The 19723-nt window shown below is 46.4% G+C and overlaps 1 protein-coding gene across 1 annotated transcript; it reads right to left on the reverse strand.

Annotated features, from left to right (window-relative positions):
* Positions 1-4382, reverse strand: LOC124657736 (tRNA-uridine aminocarboxypropyltransferase 2-like). Its single transcript, XM_047196252.1, has 2 exons — positions 3505-4382; positions 1-361 (listed from the first exon to the last, which is right to left on the reverse strand). The coding sequence occupies exon 1, from the start codon at positions 4380-4382 to the stop codon at positions 3588-3590; it is 795 nt and encodes a 264-aa protein (XP_047052208.1). The 3' UTR covers positions 1-361; positions 3505-3587.
* Positions 4383-19723: the final 15341 nt, after the last annotated feature.

Consider the following 19723-nt stretch of genomic DNA (forward strand, 5'->3'; position numbering starts at 1 on the left):
ATGCGGGTTGCGATAAAACCAATAGGTTTTCTGTGTAATCTTCTAGTAAGTGCAAACAAATCCAACCTCTTACCAGTATCCACCACTCTAACAGCCTAACAGAATGACCAGGAGTATATATAATGTTTACTGACCCTGAGATTGCAGTGGTACATAAATCATACAGCAGTCTAACAGAAGATTAAGGATGGAAGTCACGCTCTAATAACGAAACATTTGCTGGTATTCAGGCTAATGACTGCACATAGCAAACACATGTTCCCTAGCAAAAGAGTCTTCGAATTTTTCACCTTTGCGGACTTCGACTCGAGAGTTTCATCTCACAAGCTGCTGATTTCTCTATAATCATCTCGCTTCAGATCTACCAAACAAACCAAGATGTATATTGTTACTGATCAAAATCTCGAAATATACTCATAAATCATGTGAAATAGTATCATTTATTTACAACTAATCAGTTGCACAATGTCGAACACCTCTAAATGGGAGTCCCTGATGATGATGACCTGGTCCCCGACAGAACAAGCTGCCAAAGTACCAAGTTGATGCCAAACAAGCAGTTGATCCTTCGATGCTCCCCGGTTTACTGGTGATCTCTATTCTAGACCTTAAGAATTTCCCAAGTGCCTTTGTGGTGGATTCCTTTTCATGGTGGACACTTCGAGTATCTCTAGTAGACGCCCTAAAAGGGCAAATCCTATAAAATGTTGCAGTTTTAGAGGACAGGAAAAAAAAAAACAGCACAGGCAGATGCCACCACTGCCGCTCCTTTCAGTCTGGCGCCCCGCCATCGTATCCTCCAAGTCTGAGGCCTAAGAGGAACTCCTGCCGCATCCACGCCCGAGCAGGACCTGCCCACACAGATCCCCCGCCGGCCTGAGTCCCTGCCGAAGCCGCCTTGTCTACTTCCATTGACGGGGACGCGGATAGTTAGCCACTTGGCGCAGTCGGGTGGACTCTTAAGACGACGTAATTTTTTCTAGGGTTTAAGGGTTTAGTCGCTTGTGGACTTTTGTGAAAAATTGCCGATGCGATCGTTTTGCAAATTTTCTCTATTTCCCAGTGTGCCTGCGATATGCAGTCCGAGTTTAGGTTGTGTGTTGAAGGTAAGATGTGTCTATTAGAAGATCCAAACTTTACAATCAGGGAGAAGAACAAAGCCGATGAAGAACGCAAGAGGAGAGGAGAGAAGATGGAACTAGCACAGGAGGCAAACAAGAAGATGCAGGAAGAAACGAAGTAGATTCGAGAAGAAAATATCCAAACGGGGCTGAATTTGGCAGATATCTCATGAACACAAGATGAAGGCAGATGCAGCCAAGTTTTTTTTTTATTGAATGCAGCCAAGTTGAAGCTGAAGAAGATAATAAAAATTATGGAAATGTGTCTACGTTATGCATTGGCTACTATTGTAATCCTAGTCGCTGTTGTACCCGCAGTTTTAGGATTATCTAGATGCATGTAGTTGTCTGAACATTTAAGCAAGTTTAAAACATTTCGAGTTTATTTCAGATATCAAATGGAGCTTGCATGATCAAAGAATTGAGAAATGCAGAAAACCAGCCTCTGACTTTGCACCAGGCTGCAGGGTCTGTAAAAGTGTGCAAAACTATTAAGACGAGCCTCTAGATCAGTTTTAGAGGCCCAAAACTTGGGGCATCTGGTAGAGATGCTCTAAGACATCATCCTTCTAGTCTTGTCTATCTTCATGGTATTGATCTATACCTCTACAAGCTAGATTCCCTGGGCTTTTTAAAATTGGAAATGATCAGGTTGTTTCTGTAGCTGTGATGGCTGACAGGAGATGACAGTTGATCTTCAGAAGATAGATGAGTGCGGGACTGCAAGGGAAGATGAGAGTCTTGTAAAATTTGTTGATGGAGGTGCTGATGTGAGGGATGTCGATGGATGAAGCTGGAGAAGGAGCATGTCCTGATATTCATGCAGCTCTGCTTGATGTCCCGGTTGAGCAAATGAGTGCAGCTGGTCTACTTTTGAACTTATGGAAGACAAGAAATAGTGCTTGTTTTCAAAAAACTTATACTCCCTCTGTCACTAAAAAAGCTGCTCAACTTTGTCTAGATATGAATGTATACAGACATTTTAGTTATAGAATATAGATACATCCGAATCTAGAAAAAGTTGAGCAGCTTTTTTTGGAACGGAGGGATTACTTAATAACCCTACTGATGTTATTTACTCTCTTTGTTGATTGCTGGATATTTGGAAAATCCTTCACAAAGAAAGAGCTCGCGGAGCACTGCAGCTGGTGCCTGATCATCTCCGCGATGTGGCAAGTGAAGTTTATGGACGTTGACATGGCTGGGCCCTTTGTACAAAAAGGATCAGCGGCAGTTGATTCCTAGAACCAGGGGTTTCAAATGCGCTAACGATGAGAGAGCTTGTTCTGTTATCACTTAAGCAAACTACTAGAGATTATTTTTGCTTTCCTCTGCAAAATGGTTTAAGTTCTGTAGCTTTCTGGTGGTTTGGATGGACAAGTAGTTTGGTTCTTAATAGCTAGAAAATGCATTATGTTGAGGAGATGCGCTGACTTGTAATAATTTATAGTTCTTAAGACTACTCCCTGTTACAGACTCCAATTCATTCAATAAAATTTGGGACCATGTGACCTCATTGATAAAAAAGTAAATGCATTCATGATGTTTACTCATTTAGATGGTAAGGTCAACAAGTATATGTTTTCTGAGATCAAGATGGCACTGCATTGAGCGAAAATTAGTGCCTAGCACACTTTCTAAATTGATGAACAGGTTAGACATTGTGGTCAGGGCAGGTCACATTTAGGTACCATGTATTGCTCGGAGCAAAACCCTAATTGTCATGCTTAGATACCATGATTTTCTCTGAGACATTTAGCTTGGTTTTGTTACTGTCGAATTTAGTATTAGCCAAATTGGCAATTAACTGTTCTTTAGGTATTCTCCTCCTTCATATTTACCTTTTGTATTTTTGCTAATAAATGATGAACTACAAAAAGATTTTTTTTTCCGTGTCACAGCCGATTACTCCTTATCCATCTTTGAAATAGGTAGTAAGGTCGTCGATCAGTGATTTACTCAGAAAAAATCCCAATATTGATAGTACCATAAGATATAATCTTAGACTCTTAGTCTTAGCCAGTTTGATATTGTGATTACTCAGTGGCGATATTTTTCCGGGGATAGTACCATGAGAATTCAAATGGCTCACCTGATATTTTTCTATACAATTTTTATGGGGAAACTTTTCAAGTAAATTCCTGGTTTAGAAAGAACATGCAAAAGGATCACGCCCAATAGCATACACATCTTAGCGCATCATTACTTCAAAACCTTACAGTGCCCAACATGTATGGTCTTGCAGAAAAACTATGTGCCAAAACCATCAGAATAAATTAGTAAACTCAATTTTTCATACATCTAGCCATTGTTCAAAACAACCAGCATTATATAAGCTAAGTGAAGAAGTACCATCTCTGTGCTAGAAAAGATGAGCGCAAACCTTGTTGCGAAGGCCTCACAGGTATGTAATCCCACACGGCGCAAATCCATCAGTGAGCCAAACCCAAATCCGCAGAAGTTCAGTCACACCAACCCGGCATTCTTCTTCATCTCCTCCTCCCTCTTGATATCCTTCTTCTTCCTCATCTTTGGCCTCGGTTTGATGTTACGGTGCTGCAAGTGCTCGGCCTGGAAGGCGACCATCGCCCTGAGCACCCTCACCATCGTCTCCTCGATCTCCGCGCCTCTGCCCTCCGGCTCCAGCAGGCGCAGCGCCCTTGCGGCCGCCTCCATTGTGCTCATGCACCCCTTATGCGGCTCCTTCTTGACCACGAGCTCCGACTCGAACATGCTGTCCCCGTCGACGCCGCTGTCGACGGGCAGGGAGACGGGGACGACGAACGAGGAGAGGAACGGGAGGCTGGCGGCGTGCATCTCCTTGGCCTGCTGCCAGGTGCCATCTAGGAGGAGCAGGGTGGGATTGGCGCGCGCGGAGGGAGGGGTGGACCGGCACCAGGAGGCGAGGTCGGAGGCGGCGGGCGAGGGAAAGAGGAGGAGGACGGGGTTTGGGGAGGGAGTGGGAAGGAGCGGGGTGGAGGAGGGGCGGAGGCGGCGGCCGGGGAGGAGGTGGAGGTTGGCGAGGCAGCGGGCGAGGAGGGGGAGGGTGGAGAGCGGGTTGCGGCGGAGGGCGTGGGGGTGGTGGAGGACGACGACGGTGGTGGAGGTGTGGAGCGGAGACGCGGGCAGGTGCGGGCAGAGGCAGACGCGCGACGGGCGGCCGCAGCCGGCGTGGCAGATGGCGCGGCCAGTTAGGGTCTGCGTGTCGCCGCCGGCGTCCTCGTCGGAAACGGAGGAGGAGAGTGGTAAGTCCACATCCATCTTGTGATTTTTGTCCATGGCTACTCGCTGAAGACAGGGTATAGCAGGGGCCGTGGCCCATTCATCCTAGTTTAGCCCATCAATCAAAATGTCAAAATTGGTACTTGAGGAGCGTGCGATTTTGGACGAATGAATCGGAAATCGTTAAAAAAAGGGGAGCGCTGGGCGTCCCCGGGGGATCTAATCACTAATCCCCCGGGTGGACTGCCGTAGGATTAGCCAAAATCAACTGCTCAGATAGTGACACGTGTCATAGTGCCCCTAATCCCACTTTTGCTACTATAATGTACCAAAGTAGCAAAAAACGTTTTAATTGTAGCAAATCCTATTCTCGCCGGAGACTCGCCGGAGACCGCCGGAGACCGCCGGAGTCCGCCGGAGACCTCGCCGGAGTCCGCCGGAGACCTCGTCGGAGATCACGTAGCAAAACCGTTATGCTATTGTAGCAAAAGTAACCTCACCGGAGACCTCGCCGGAGATGCCGCCGGAGACATCACCGGAAACCTCGCCGAAAACTTGGTAGCAGAAAAAATGTATTATAGTAGCAAGAAAGCATAAATATTGTAGCAAGAAAATTTTGTTATTATAGCAAACTGTGCATTGATGAAAAAATAATGGTAGCAAGACAAAATTTCCCAAAAGAATTGTAGCTAATAATTTATACTGTGCTAGCAAAAACACTAAATTAAGGTAGCAAAAGGAGCAGATAATTGTAGCATCACATTTTCGTCAAAAAAACCCAAATTGCCGGAGAGATGGTAGCAAACAATTTACACTATATTAGCAAAAATGCGGAACTAAAAGTAGCAAAAAGAAAAAACTATTGTAGCATCATAATATTTTTTTTTCTATTGTAACAAACTCTTGGGTAGCGATGCAGAGAACGGCCAAAAGGAGCACCGGATCCATGGCGGAATCCCGCGTTGCCCCACGTCCCGAACTCGCGCGGCCGGCCGGCGCGAGGCGGCCGATGTGAGAGATGGCCGACGGCCGGGATGCGGGGAAGTGCGCGAGCTCGCGGGATAGTAGGCCGGCGGCGATGCTACGGTGGGCGAGCTGGCCGGTGGCGAGCGCAGCGGCGGTCGAGCTCGGGAAGAACCACGGGCATCTCGATCCGGCCATGGACGGAGCTCCGAGCCGGCGCGGGTTGCGGCGATGCAGAGGCCGCCTTGGATGGCGCTCTGGGCGACGCGGGAGGAGAGGAGGGGAGGGAGGCCGCCATGGATGGAGCTCCGGGGCGGCGCGGGAGAGGAGGAGGGCCGGGGATGGCCGCGGCGGATGGCCGCCGGGCGCGAGGTGGGCGGCGCCGGCGCGAGGTGGGCGGCGCCGGGAGCGGAGGCGCATCCATGGGGGCGTGGGCGGCGGCGCTGCCTGGATGTGATGTACCCTCCGTTCCTATCGATGGAAGAGACGAGAGATCGTGGTGGGACCCACTCTATCGCTCGCTTTTGGAAGGACACGCGTCGTTCGCTCCATCCGGAGGATTTCTGCGCTGTTCCCCCGGGGGAGAGACAGCGTTTCCCTTAAAAAAATTGAAAATTTTGCAATGGTCTAGACGGTTCAGATTGCCTTGCTCTTTTATTTTATTTTTTGTAAAAAAGAACTTGACGCAAAATTTTAACATGTATCGCTCGACAAAGAATTCCTCAAATTTTAAATCAGCTAAAAAAGTGTAACCATTGCAAGTGGAGCAACTTACATCTTTCTCCAAACCACATTTGCTTTTTAATCGAGTGACTGAGATTTAAGAAAATCTCAGTCGACTAAGATCCTACGAGGAGCTGAAAGTTTAAGAATTTTATTTTCCCGAAATAGATATCACTATTGTAATTATCTATGAACTAACAAACTAAATAAACACGAAGGATTACTTTGGAAATGTTTAAAATTAAAAGTGCAAGAAAGAAAATATGCAAGAAAGCAAATGCTCTTTTGAGAGAAAGCTCAATTATGTATGCAACAAGAGGACTAGTTTAGGTGTGTACTTATGTGTGAAAAATTTCCCGAGGGCGGCATAGACTTCATGACATAAATATTTTTTAAATAGTATGGTGAGCATCTTATCAAGTTTTAGTCTTTTTAGATGGAACGCAACATAGGTGTATCCACAGGCATAAGCAAACACACCCCTAATGATTGATCCCTAAGCCATATACATGAGCGAACTAGAACTTCATTAAGACATAATTAAAATGTCCAACCATTGCTTTAAGTTATAAGATCCCATATCATATAAACCCCTGTAATGAAACACTGAAGATTTGGGACAAGCTTGGTTTCTATCATCACCTGCTATCCATACTATCTTTCATTACATTAAGCTGCAACCCTATGAACCCACATATATGAGGTAATATCAGTCAAAGTTTTCATATTATTACCATCATAGAACCACATCAAACCAAAAAACTTGGCCAAATACTCATAGATACTATATAGAAATCATAACCAATTCATCTTATGTGCCCTTAGAAACATGCATGGGAAGCTACTCACAAAGGAGATACATTACAAAGATCAGAGATTCGATGGCGAGGAGGAGCTCGCTGAAGAAGCCGCGATGGTGGATATGGAGAATGCGCCCACAGCGGCAGCGCCCCCTTGGGACGGCAGCCCCTTGCCCCCCTCTTCCTTGGAGATGGTGCAAAGATAGAGGATCTTCTACCCCTCCTTGGTGGCTGCTAAGGGGGGATTTACGTGGCTTTGGCTTGGTGTTTCCAAAAGTATGGTTTCCCCTCAATACATAGAGGTGAAAATACAATCTAAATCATGTGATTGACACCCATTTGATCTAAGGGCTTTTGAATACCTCTAGAACTTTTCTAGGGACACCACTCTGTCCCCACAAGTCCATAAAGACGTGGCTTGGCTGAATCCATAATATATGGCAAGAGTTTGAGTCAATCACGTCACCAACTTTTGGAATTTCGAATTGAAACTACTTTTTTACCCTTCAGTAAAACCGGATTATCAGGAGCATATAAACTCCATTTAGGACGTATTTTATATCAAAATGATCGCCAGGAAATTACCAAAACTTTTTCAATTGCGCCATTTTCATGTTACTTCATCTACGAGGGTCCACGGTAGAATGTTTAAAAATTGTTCTGTAGAGGCATGTTTCAGGAAACTTTAAATTTGACTCCAATTAAGAAAAGTTTCCATATCTATGCAATTTCCTGCAAAACAAATTGTAAAACAAGAAACTGTGACTTTTGCAACTATTAGTAGGTTAGTCTAAATAAATATAATAAAGTTGCTAAATATTTAGGATTTTAAATCAATAAATTACAAAGAACATGTATGCATTTTACATGCATAACGTTGCTCGGTGTACAACAATGCATCGCGCCCACCCAACCCACAACCTGTTCGACTGGGTGCCTAGATACATAGTTTTGGAATGGAGTGAACCATATTTAATTTCTTGGTTTTTGATTGATAGATTATGGATAGAGAGGATAGATGAAGCCAGATGAAGCCGGTGTTAATTTCCACCGATGTGAAGATTAATGTCACACCTCGGTGGGGAGTGATACGTCTCAAACGTATCTATAATTTTTGATGCTCCATGCTTGTTTTACACCAATTCTTATATTTTTTCCTTACACTTCGTTACACTTTTACATGATTTTCGGTACTAACCTATTAACAAGATGGCACAGTGCTAGTTCTCTGTTTTCTATTGTTTTTGTATTTCAGAAAAGTAGTATATGAAATATTCTCGGAATTGGACGAAACAAAAGCCGAAGTCAATATTTTACCGAAACAAAGACGAAGTCCAGAGGGGGTCGAAGAGGCGCAGTACGGCGCCCAAACCATCCCTAGGCGGCCTAGACCTGGCCCGCGCCTAGGGTAGGTCTAGGCCCACCAGGCGCCCCACCGACCTAAATCCTCTGCCTATTTATACATCTTCTCGGGAAAACCCTGGATACCCGAGCCTCCATCCACGTAAAGTTTCGTCACGGCCGCCATCGCAGAACCCATCTCGGGGGTTCTGAAGCTCTTCCTGGCACCCTGCCGGAGCGGGAAATCATCGCCGGAGGCATCTACATCGCCATGCCTGCCTCCGAAGTGATGTGTGAGTAGTTCATCCCTGGACTATGGTCCCATAGCAGTAGCTAGATGGTTGTCTTCTCCACTTTGTGCTTCATATATAGATCGTGTGTGTTGCCCTACATGATCAAGATCATCTTTATGTAATCCTATATGTTTGGTTTCTTTGGGATCCGATGAATATTGTATACTATGTTGAGATTTATTATATATTCATATCATATGTTATTTGTGATCTTGCATGCTCTCTGTTGCTAGTAGAAACTCTGGCCAAGTGGACACTTGTGACTCCGAGAGGGGGTATTTATGCTCGATAGTAGGTTCATGCCTCTAGTTTTCTGGGAGAGTGACGTTTAACTTCTAAGATGTATATGTGTTGTTGCTACTAGGAAGAAAACAACAATCTTTTATCCGAGGGTAATTCTATTGTTTATTATACACACATTGCTTAATGTGGTAGTCTGTTGCTTGCAACTTAATACTGAAAGGGGCGTGGACGCTAACCTGAAGGTGGATTATTAGTCATAAACGCAGTTGGATTACGTTCTATGTATTATGTTGTAATGCCCATATCAAATCTCATAGTAATCATCTTGTCATGTATTGGTCGATATTCTATCAATTGCCCAGCTGTAATTTGTTCACCCCTATTTATCTTTATGGAGAGACACCTCTAGTGAACTATCGACCCCGGTCCTATTTCCTTCTTGATAAATTCTACTACAATCCTATTTTGTTTACTTTCTGCAAAGATCTCTTTCCACTCGATACGTCTAATTCTTTGTGTTCAGCAAAACGGCGAGATTGACAACCTCACTGCAAGTTGAGGCAAAGTACTTTGGTTGTGTTGTGTGCAGGTTCCACGTTGTTGTTGACGCCGGTAGTGCGCCCTGCCAATAGTCAGCCAGCAACACCTTCAGAAGTCACACCTTTCTCCTACTGGTCGATTAAACCTTGGTTTCATACTGAGGGAAAACTTGTTGTTGTGCTCATCACACCTTCCTCTTGGGGTTTTGATGGGGATATGCCCAAGGGGGTGCATCATCAGTCTCACTCGCCGTAGGAGGGAAGGCCCAGGGAGTGCTCCAGTCGCCAAAGGCGACTGGGCCTAAACCCTGGTGCCACTGGGCCTAAACCCCGGGGGTGGCGACTGGACTGGAGGCCCAAGCGACTGGAGAACAAGATTACTTGAGTATGGGACAACAATCCTGGCTTTGTAGCAACTGATATGATTCGGATACGATTTGTAGTTATCCTCATGTAACCCTAGATCAGGGGTGCCTATATAAATCCCCGAGCTAGGCCTTAGATGACACACAATCAGAGATCTCATCTCACCTCCATAGCTCTCGGTGCTCTCGCCGACTGAGCCCCCCATTGTAATTCTCCACTGAGTAATAGATATAGCAGGACGTAGGCCTTTTACTCCGGAGGGGCTGAACCTAGGTAAAACCTTGCATCTTATGTACCTCGCTCCGTAGATGGCTACGTCGCCTTGCTCCCGAATCAACGAAGTGCTGCACCCTGTAGCACCTGTCGTGGTCATATCCACGACAGTGGCGCCCACCGTGGGGTGTGGGACGTCAAGCCTCCGAGCTGCGGCGAGGCCCTACTCGCCTGCCCGCTGGCCGGCCGCCTCCGACTAGATGATCGCCACGGGCGGCTTCTTCAACATCCAGCCGAGCACCTACCACCAGGCTCCGTCGCCTCTCACCCACACTTGGATGGTGCTGGTCGGCACAATCAACGTCTTCGTCGGGCTTGCTGGCGTCAGCGACCCCGCCGAGGTCCGCCCCAGCCAGCTGCACGACCCGTACGCGCCGGGCCAGCTGCTCACTGCCACTCTCTGTCTCACCGGCGAAACCTACGTCGAGGATGAGTCGGCTTTGGAGGACAACGCTGATTCGGCGGCTGTGGCGTCAGTCGCCGAATCCATCATCGTGGCGTCAGCCATGGACTCCATCACCCCGGTCTCCAACCCGGGCGACTACAAGGACAGCTTCGTCCTCCCTCTCTTCGACAGGGACTCGGAGCCCTGCTTGTGATGGTAAAGCACACGTCTGTTGGGAACCCCAAGAGGAAGGTGTGATGCGTACAACAGCAAGTTTTCCCTCAGTAAGAAACCAAGGTTATCGAACCAGTAGGAGATGAAGGCCACGTGAAGGTTGTTGGTGAAGGAGTGTAGTGCGGCGCAACACCGGGGATTCCGGCGCCAACGTGGAACCTGCACAACACAATCAAAATACTTTGCCCCAACTTAACGGTGAGGTTGTCAATCTCACCGGCTTGCTGAAAACAAAGGATTAAACGTATGGTGTGGAGAATGATGTTTGCTTGCAAAGAACAACAGAGAACAATGATTGCAGTAGGTTGTATTTCAGATGTAAAAGAATGGACCGGGGTCCACAGTTCACTAGTGGTGTCTCTCCAATAAGATAAATAACATGTCGGGTGAACAAATAGAGAGGGCATAACAATGCACATACATATCATGATGACTACTATGAGTTTTACTTAGGGCATTACGACAAAGAACATAGACCGCTATCCAGCATGCATCTATGCCTAAAAAGTCCACCTTCGGGTTAGCATCCGCACCCCTTCCGAGTATTAAGTTGCAAACAACATACAATTGCATTAAGTAATGTGCGTAATGTAAACAATACAAATATCCTTAGACAAAGCATTGATGTTTTATCCCTAGTGGCAACAAGACATCCACAACCATAGGGGTTCATTGTCACTCCCCCAGATTCAATGGAGACATGAACCCATTATCGAGCATAAATACTCCCTCTTGGAGTCACAAGTATCAACTTGGCCAGAGCCTCTACTAGCAACGGAGAGCATGCAAGATCATAAATAACACATATATGATAGATCGATAATCAACTTGACATAGTATTCCATATTCATCGGATCCCAACAAACACAACATGTAGCATTACAAATAGATGATCTTGATCATGAAAGGCAGCTCACAAGATCTAAACATGATAGCACAAGAGGAGAAGACAACCATCTAGCTACTGCTATGTACCCATAGTCCAAGGATGAACTACTCACGCATCAGTCCGGAGGCGGGCATGGTGATGTAGAGCCCTCCGGTGATGATTCCCCTCTCCGGCAGGGGTGCCGGAGGCGATCTTCGACCGAGATGAGGTTGACGGCGGCGGCGTCTCGGAACTTTTCTCGTATCGTGGCTCTCGGTACTAGGGTTTTCGCGACGGAAGGATTATATGGCGAACGGGCAGAGTCGGGGACGCTCGAGGGCCCACCCCATAAGGCGGCGCGGCCGGGGTGGGGCCGCGCCCCTATGGTGTGGCCGCCTCGTCGCCCCTCTTCGTCTCCTCTTCGGACTTACGGAAGGCTCCGTGGAAAATAAGACTCGTGGGTTTTTGTTTCGTCCAATTCCGAGAATATTTCTGTGTAGGATTTACGAAACCAAAAACAGCAGAAAACAAGAACTGGCGCTTCGACATCTTGTTAATAGGTTAGTACCGGAAAATGCATCAAAATGATGTAAAGTGTATATAAAACATGTGAGTATTGTCATAAAACTAGCATGGAACATAAGAAATTATAGATACGTTTGAGACGTATCAAGCATCCCCAAGCTTAGTTCCTACTCGCCCTCGAGTAGGTAAACGATAACAAGGATAATTTCTGAAGTGAAATGCTACTATCATGATCTTGATCAATACTATTGTAAAGCATATGAGATGAATGAAGTGATTCAAAGAAATGGTCTATAGTTTGTTAACAAATAGATAATGACTAAACAACTGAATCATATAGTAAAGACTTTTCATGAATAGTACTTTCAAGACAAGCATCAACAAGTCTTGCATAAGAGTTAACTCATAAAGCAATAGATTCTTAATAGAAGGTTTTGAAGCAACACAAAGGAAGATTTAAGTTTCAGCAGTTGCTTTCAACTTTCAACATGTATATCTCATGGATAATTGTCAACACAAAGTAATATGATGAGTGCAAATAAGCAAGTATGTAAGAATCAATGCACACAGTTGACACAAGTGTTTGCTTCTAATATAGAAAGAAGTAGGTAAAGTGACTCAACATAAAGTAAAAGAAAGGCCCTTCGCAGAGGGAAGCAGGGATTACTCATGTGCTAGAGCTTTTTATTTTGAAAACATGGAAACAATTTTATCAACGTTAGTAATAATTCATATGTGTTATGCATAAAACCTCCTATAAGTTGCAAGCCTCATGCATCGAATACTAATAGTGCCTGCACCTTGTCCTAGTTAGCTTGGATTTCCATGGATTATCATTGCATTACATATGTTTCAACCAAGTGTCATAAAGGGGTACCTCTATGCCACCTGTACAAAGGTCCAAGGAGATAGATCGCATTTGATCTCTCAATTTTGATAGATCTCAACTTGAGGACATCCATACCGGGACAACATAGAAAACAGATAATGGACTCCTCTTTTATGCTTTAAGCATTCAACAACGGATAATATTCTCATAAGAGATTGAGGATTAATGTCCAAGCTGAAACTTCCACCATGATACATGGCTTTGGTTGGCGGCCCAATGTTCTTCTCTAACAATATGCATACTCAAACCATTTAACTCATGGAAAATCTCCCTTACTTCAGACAAGATGAACATGCATAGCAACTCACATGATATTCAACAAAGGTGTAACGAGGTTGATGGCGTCCCCGAAACATGGTTACCGCTCAACAAGAAACTTATAAGAAATAAGATACATAAGCGACATATTCTTTACCACAATAGTTTTTAGGCTACTTTCACATGAGCTATGTATTGCGAAGACAAGGAATGAAAATTTTAAAGGTAGCACGCAAGCAATTTACTTTGGAATGGCAGAAAAATACCACATAGTAGGTAGTTATGGTGGACACAAATGGCATAAGTTTTGGCTCAAGGTTTTGGATGCACGAGAAGCATTCCCTCTCGGTACAAGGCTTTGGCTAGCAAGGTTGTTTGAAGCAAACACAAGTATGAACCGGTACAACAAAACTTACATAAGAACATATTGCAAGCATTATAAGACTCTACACTGTCTTCCTTGTTGTTCAAACACTTTTACCAGAAAATATCTAGACTTTAGAGAGACCAATCATGCAAACCAAATTTCAACAAGCTCTACGGTAGTTCTCCACTAATAGGTTTAAACCACATGATGCAAGAGCTTAAACATGATCTACTTGAGAGCTCAAGACAATTGCCAAGTATCAAATTATTCAAGATAATATACCAATTACCACATGAAGCATTTTCTGTTTCCAACCAAATAGCAATAAATGAAGCGACTTTCAACTTTCACCATGAACATTAAAAGTAAAACTAAGAACACCAGTGTTCAATATGAAAAAGCGGAGTGTGTCTTTCTCCCACACAAGGAATGCTAGGATCCGAATTTTTTCAAACAAAAACAAAAATAAAAGCACACAGACGCTCCAAGTAAAGCACATAAGATGTGACGAAATAAAAATATAGTTTCACTAGAGGTGACCTGATAAGTTGTTGATGAAGAAGGGGATGCCTTGGGCATCCCCAAGCTTAGATGATTGAGTCTTCTTGAAATATGCAGGGATAAACCACGGGGGCATCCCCAAGCTTAGACTTTTCACTCTTGTTGATCATATTATATCATCCTCCTCTCTTGATCCTTGAAAACTTCCTTCACACCAGACTCAAAACAATCTCATTAGAGGGTTAGTGCATAATCAAAAATTCACGTGTTCAGAGAGAACACAATCATTCCCAACACTTCTGGACATTACCCAAGGCTACTGCAAGTTAATGGAGCAAAGGAATCCACTTAACACAGTAAAAGAGGCAATGTGAAATAAAAGGCAGAATCTGTCAAAACAGAACAGTCCGTAAAGACGAATTTTTTTCGAGGCACTTAACATGCTCAGATGAAGAAGCTCAAATTGAATGAAAGTTGCGTACATATCTGAGGATTACTCATGAATTTTTGCAGAATTTTTAGATTCTCCTACAGAGAGATCAACTCAAATTCGTGACACCTAAAAATCTGTTTCTGCGCAGAAATCCAAATCTAGTATCAACCTTCTATCAAAGACTTTACTTGGCACAACAATGCAATAAAGTAAAGATACAAAGGTATTGCTACATTAGTAACAAGCACCTTGACTCAAGTATAAAACAAAAATTGCAAAAATAAAATAATGGGTTTTCTCCCATAAGCGCTTTTCTTTAACGCCTTTCAGCTAGGCGCAGAAAGTGTAAATCAAGTACCATCAAGAGAAGAAGCATTAACATTATTACCAGGGGCTTTGCGCCTACCCTTCTTACTCTTATTCTTACTCTTTGGTCTAGGGAATACATGTCCGCATCCGGGTGTAGAGGTAAAATTTAGAGTGCCTTTTCCCACATCTACGGTTGCTCCCAAGAGTTTCAGCAGGGATCTCCCAAGTGTGATTTGTCCTGTTCCTACACATTTAATAACGAGATAATCAGTGGATACCGTTCTTCCAAGAAAGGTTGTGAACACACCTTTAGCTATCCCCTTAGGAATTATAACAGAATTATCAGTAAGAGTTATTCCTTCTCCACCTTCAGTAAGTCCCCGAAGTGTCAAAGATTCATAGATACTTTTAGGCATAAGGCAAAACTCAGACATAATATCACAACGGGCATAAAAAGTTTCATCACAAATAGCAACCTTAATAGTAGGGACCCACATTGAATGTTCAAAACTTACTGGAACATAATCATAATATTCACGAATCTGGTTGTACCCTTCTTTTAAACAAGATATATTTGTTTCGAGAGTGTTTAATCTATTATGAATGCTAGTAAGAGATGAATCAAAATTATTAGCGGAGCTAGATGATGTAACCAATTTTTTTATGGCATTAAAAGCTTGATCCCCATCGCAGTGAAGGAAATCTCCTCCCACTAAAGCATCCAAAGCATATCTATAGCGAACAATAAGCCCAAAATAAAAGTTACTAAGAAGCAAACTTAGAGTCATTTTAGGTTCAGTTTTACCATAAGAATAAAAAATTCTAGACCAAGCTTCTTTAAAACTCTCCTCACCCCCTTGTTTAAAAGTAAAGATCAGTTCCTCAGGTGACAGAGTAACAAGTACAGGGCTAGACATGATAACAAAATAAATTAAATGCAAGTAACTAATTTTTGTGTGTTTTTGACATAAAGAAAGCAAACAAAACAGAAAAAATAAAATAAAGCAAGACAATTAACAAAGTAAAGAGATTGGGTGTGAGAGACTCCCCTTGCAGCGTGTCTTGATCTCCCCGGCAACGGCGCCAGAAAAGAGTTGCTTGTGACGGTAAAGCACACACGTCCGTTGGGAACCCCAAGAGGAAGGTGTGATGCGTACAGCAGCAAGTTTTCCCTCAGTAAGAAACCAAGGTTATCGAACCAGTAGGAGATGAAGGCCACGTGAAGGTTGTTGGTGAAGGAGTGTAGTGCGGCGCAACACTAGGGATTCCGGCGCCAATGTGGAACCTGCACAACACAATCAAAATACTTTGCCCCAACTTATCAGTGAGGTTGTCAATCTCACCGGCTTGCTAAAAACAAAGGATTAAACGTATGGTGTGGAGAATGATGTTTGCTTGCAAAGAACAACAGAGAATAGTGATTGCAGTAGGTTGTATTTCAGATGTAAAAGAATGGACCGGGGTCCACAGTTCACTAGTGGTGTCTCTCCAATAAGATAAATAACATGTCGGGTGAACAAACTACAGTTGGGCAATTGACAAATAGAGAGGGCATAACAATGCGCATACATATCATGATGACTACTACGAGTTTTACTTAGGGCATTACGACAAAGAACATAGATCCCTATCCAGCATGCATCTATGCCTAAAAAGTCCACCTTCGGGTTAGCATCCGCACCCCTTCCAGTATTAAGTTGCAAACAACATGCAATTGCATTAAGTAGTGTGCGTAATGTAAACAATACAAATTCCTTAGACAAAGCATTGATGTTTTATCCCTAGTGGCAACAGCACATCCACAACCTTAGGGGTTGTTGTCACTCCCCCAGATTAAATGGAGACATGAACCCACTATCGAGCATAAATACTCCCTCTTGGAGTCACAAGTATCAACTTGGCCAGAGCCTCTACTAGCAACGGAGAGCATGCAAGATCATAAACAACACATATATGATAGATCGATAATCAACTTGACATAGTATTCCATATTCATCGGATCCCAACAAACACAACATGTAGCATTACAAATAGATGATCTTGATCATGATAGGCAGCTCACAAGATCTAAACATGATAGCACAAGAGGAGAAGACAACCATCTAGCTACTGCTATGGACCCATAGTCCAAGGATGAACTACTCACGCATCGGTCCGGAGGCGGGCATGGTGATGTAGAGCCCTCCCGGTGATGATTCCCCTCTCGGCGAGGGTGCCGAGGCGATCTTCAGAACCTCCCGAGATGAGGTTGACGGCGGCGGCGTCTCTGGAACTTTTCTCGTATCGTGGCTCTCGGTACTAGGGTTTTCGCGACGGAAGGATTATATAGGCGAAGGGGCAGAGTGCGGGGACGCTCGAGGGGCCCACCCCATAAGGCGGCGCGGCCGGGGGTGGGGCCGCGCCCCTATGGTGTGGCCGCCTCGTCGCCCCTCTTCGTCTCCTCTTCGGACTTCGGAAGGCTCCGTGGAAAATAAGACCGTGGGCTTTTGTGTCGTCCAATTCCGAGAATATTTCCCGTGTAGGATTTACGAAACCAAAAACAGCGAGAAAACGAGAGCCGACGCTTCGGCATCTTGTTAATAGGTTAGTACCGGAAAATGCATCAAAATGATGTAAAGTGTATATAAAACATGTGAGTATTGTCATAAAACTAGCATGGAACATAAGAAATTATAGATACGTTTGAGACGTATCAAGCCCGACTCCGTCGAGGCCCCGCGGTACCAGTACCCGACCGCCGTCTTCATGGCGGCCGGCGACGATGTGCTCACCGACCTATTATCCATGCCGCTCCCGCGACCGTGACTGAGATCGAGGCACATCGAGCGGCCTTGGAGGCACAGAAAAAAAAGGAGCTGGTTGAGCGGCAGAAATTTCGCCTCCAACGGGACTCGGCAAGAGCCCTGTCACGACACCACCAACAACGCGCTCGCCTGCGCATCGAGCGCGCCCGCGACCAGGGCTTCCCCAGCGCCCGCCTCAACTTCGACGATCCGGACGGCAAAGTCCGGGTCACCCAAGTCCAGAACAACGGCGCTCCGGAGTCGAGCCGAGCCGCCGCCGATCGAGCGGTGAATGGAGCACCGCCACCACCCGCACCACCACCTCCACCGAGGGGCCGGACGATCCCCCCTGTGGAAGTCGACACCAACGAACTACCGCTGCACTCATCACCGGCAGACAACGTCGTCACCGTGCAAGCAGCCCTCGCCAACCTCCCTGACACTGGCGATGGTGCCCTCTTCATCCAGCATGCCAAGGCCTTAGTCGCCAAGGCCCTGGAGCAGCAGTACGCAGCCCAGGACTCCCAGGGGCGGTTGTACTCACGCTCTTCCGCCAGTCGCGCCGCGTCCTCCGCGGAAGCAAACCACGCAGTCGCCAATGTCAACAACTGGCCGCCCCCGGCGCCCCGCGCCGCTCACTCGACCAACAACCCGGACGAGCCCGCGCCCTCCACGCGCGATGGTTGCCGCCAACGGGAAGCCAATCGGCGCGCGCACCCACATCGCCAAAGACCAAGCATGGCGTGCACGCAATCGCCTGGACGACAACTACAGGGGAGAACCGCCGCGCCAGAGCGCGTTCAACCGAGTCGGCCCAGCATGTTTCGGCCCCATGATCAGGGGCGAGCAGTACCCACTGGGGTTCAAGGGCCCCCGCGACATCGAGAAATATGACACGCACATCGACCCAACAGTGTGGATTGACTCATACACCATGGCGATGGGCATCCAAGTCTACTCCGAGCTACTCGCCGCCCCCTACCTGCCCCTCATGATGGACAGGGTGAATCGCCAATGGTTCAACACTCTCCCCACAAACAGCATCGATTCGTGGGAGGAAGCCCGCACCGCTTTCATTCAGAACTTTGCTAGCGCATACACTTGCGCCACCACCATCGAGGACCTGGACCGCTGCATCCAGGGCCCCCGCAAATCGACTTGCCGGTGGGTGCAACGCTGGCAGGATATGTGGACGACCTCTAGCGGCATCATCACGGACACGGCGATCTACTGCTTCTGGCGGTGCTGCCGGTATGAGCCACTCGGCGCCAAGCTCCGGCGCGTCAGCAGAGACAACATCTTGATCGCCGAGCTATTCAATATCGCTCAGCGCTACGCTGACGAGGATCCTACGGTCGACTCAGACGACGATTATGGCCAGTGGCGCAATATATTTCCGCCCCATCCGGCCTGAAAATCGCCGCCACGGCTATCGCTTCGCCACCCGCCCGAGCAGCGGCAAGTGTCGCGCTGACGGCGGCAACTCCGAGTTCGTCGCCAACACCAACTTTGAGCAGCGCAACCCGAAGTACTCCCGCCACGACAACTGCGGCCCACGAGAGGACCACCCACCAGGCAAGTGGTTCGACCCGCATGCACATCCTGCTTGATGCTCCATGCATCTACCATAGCAGAGAGGGCAAGCCCTCGACGCACACAACCGGGAACTGCTTCTCTCTTAAGCAGATAGAGAAAGCTCGCCGTTCCAAGGAAAATGGCAGCGGCAATCAGAACAAGGACCGCAACAAGGACCAGGACCAGCCAAAGGATGATGGCTTCGGTCGCAGCGTCGGGTCCCTCCACACCTTCACCGGGGGTCGGTGATCACTTTGACAACAAGGTGCCCGCGCGAGCGGTGGCTGTCAACGCAGCCATCCCGTGTTGGCTCAACTGGTCCGAGCAGAGCATAACGTGGAGCCGCGAGGATCACACTCCATGCATCGAGTACCCAGGGCGAGTGGCCCTAATCGTTAAGCCCAAGGTCACCGACTACTGGCTCTCAAAGACCTTGATGGATGGAGGGATCTCCATGAACATAATGTACTACGACACATTCCAGCGCCTCCAGCTGCCCGACTCGCACCTTGAAGCGACCAGCGTCACCTTCCATGACATGGTCCCTGGCAGGAAGGCCTTCCTGATCGGCAATGTGACACTGCCGGTGACCTTCGGGACGCCAGCCAACTACCGCACCGAGAGGATCTCCTTTGAGGTGGTGAACTTCCGCAACCCCTACTACTGCGTCCTCGGCCGCCATACGTTCACCAAGTTCATGGCCATGCCACAC

The sequence above is a fragment of the Lolium rigidum genome, chromosome 5, assembly GCF_022539505.1.
Source record: "Lolium rigidum isolate FL_2022 chromosome 5, APGP_CSIRO_Lrig_0.1, whole genome shotgun sequence".
NCBI classification, from domain to species: domain Eukaryota; kingdom Viridiplantae; phylum Streptophyta; class Magnoliopsida; order Poales; family Poaceae; genus Lolium; species Lolium rigidum.

What these genes read in the sequence shown, in the direction of transcription:
- LOC124657736 (XM_047196252.1), bottom strand. Translation starts at nt 4,382, where the DNA reads ATGGATGTGGACTTACCACTCTCCTCCTCCGTTTCCGACGAGGACGCC.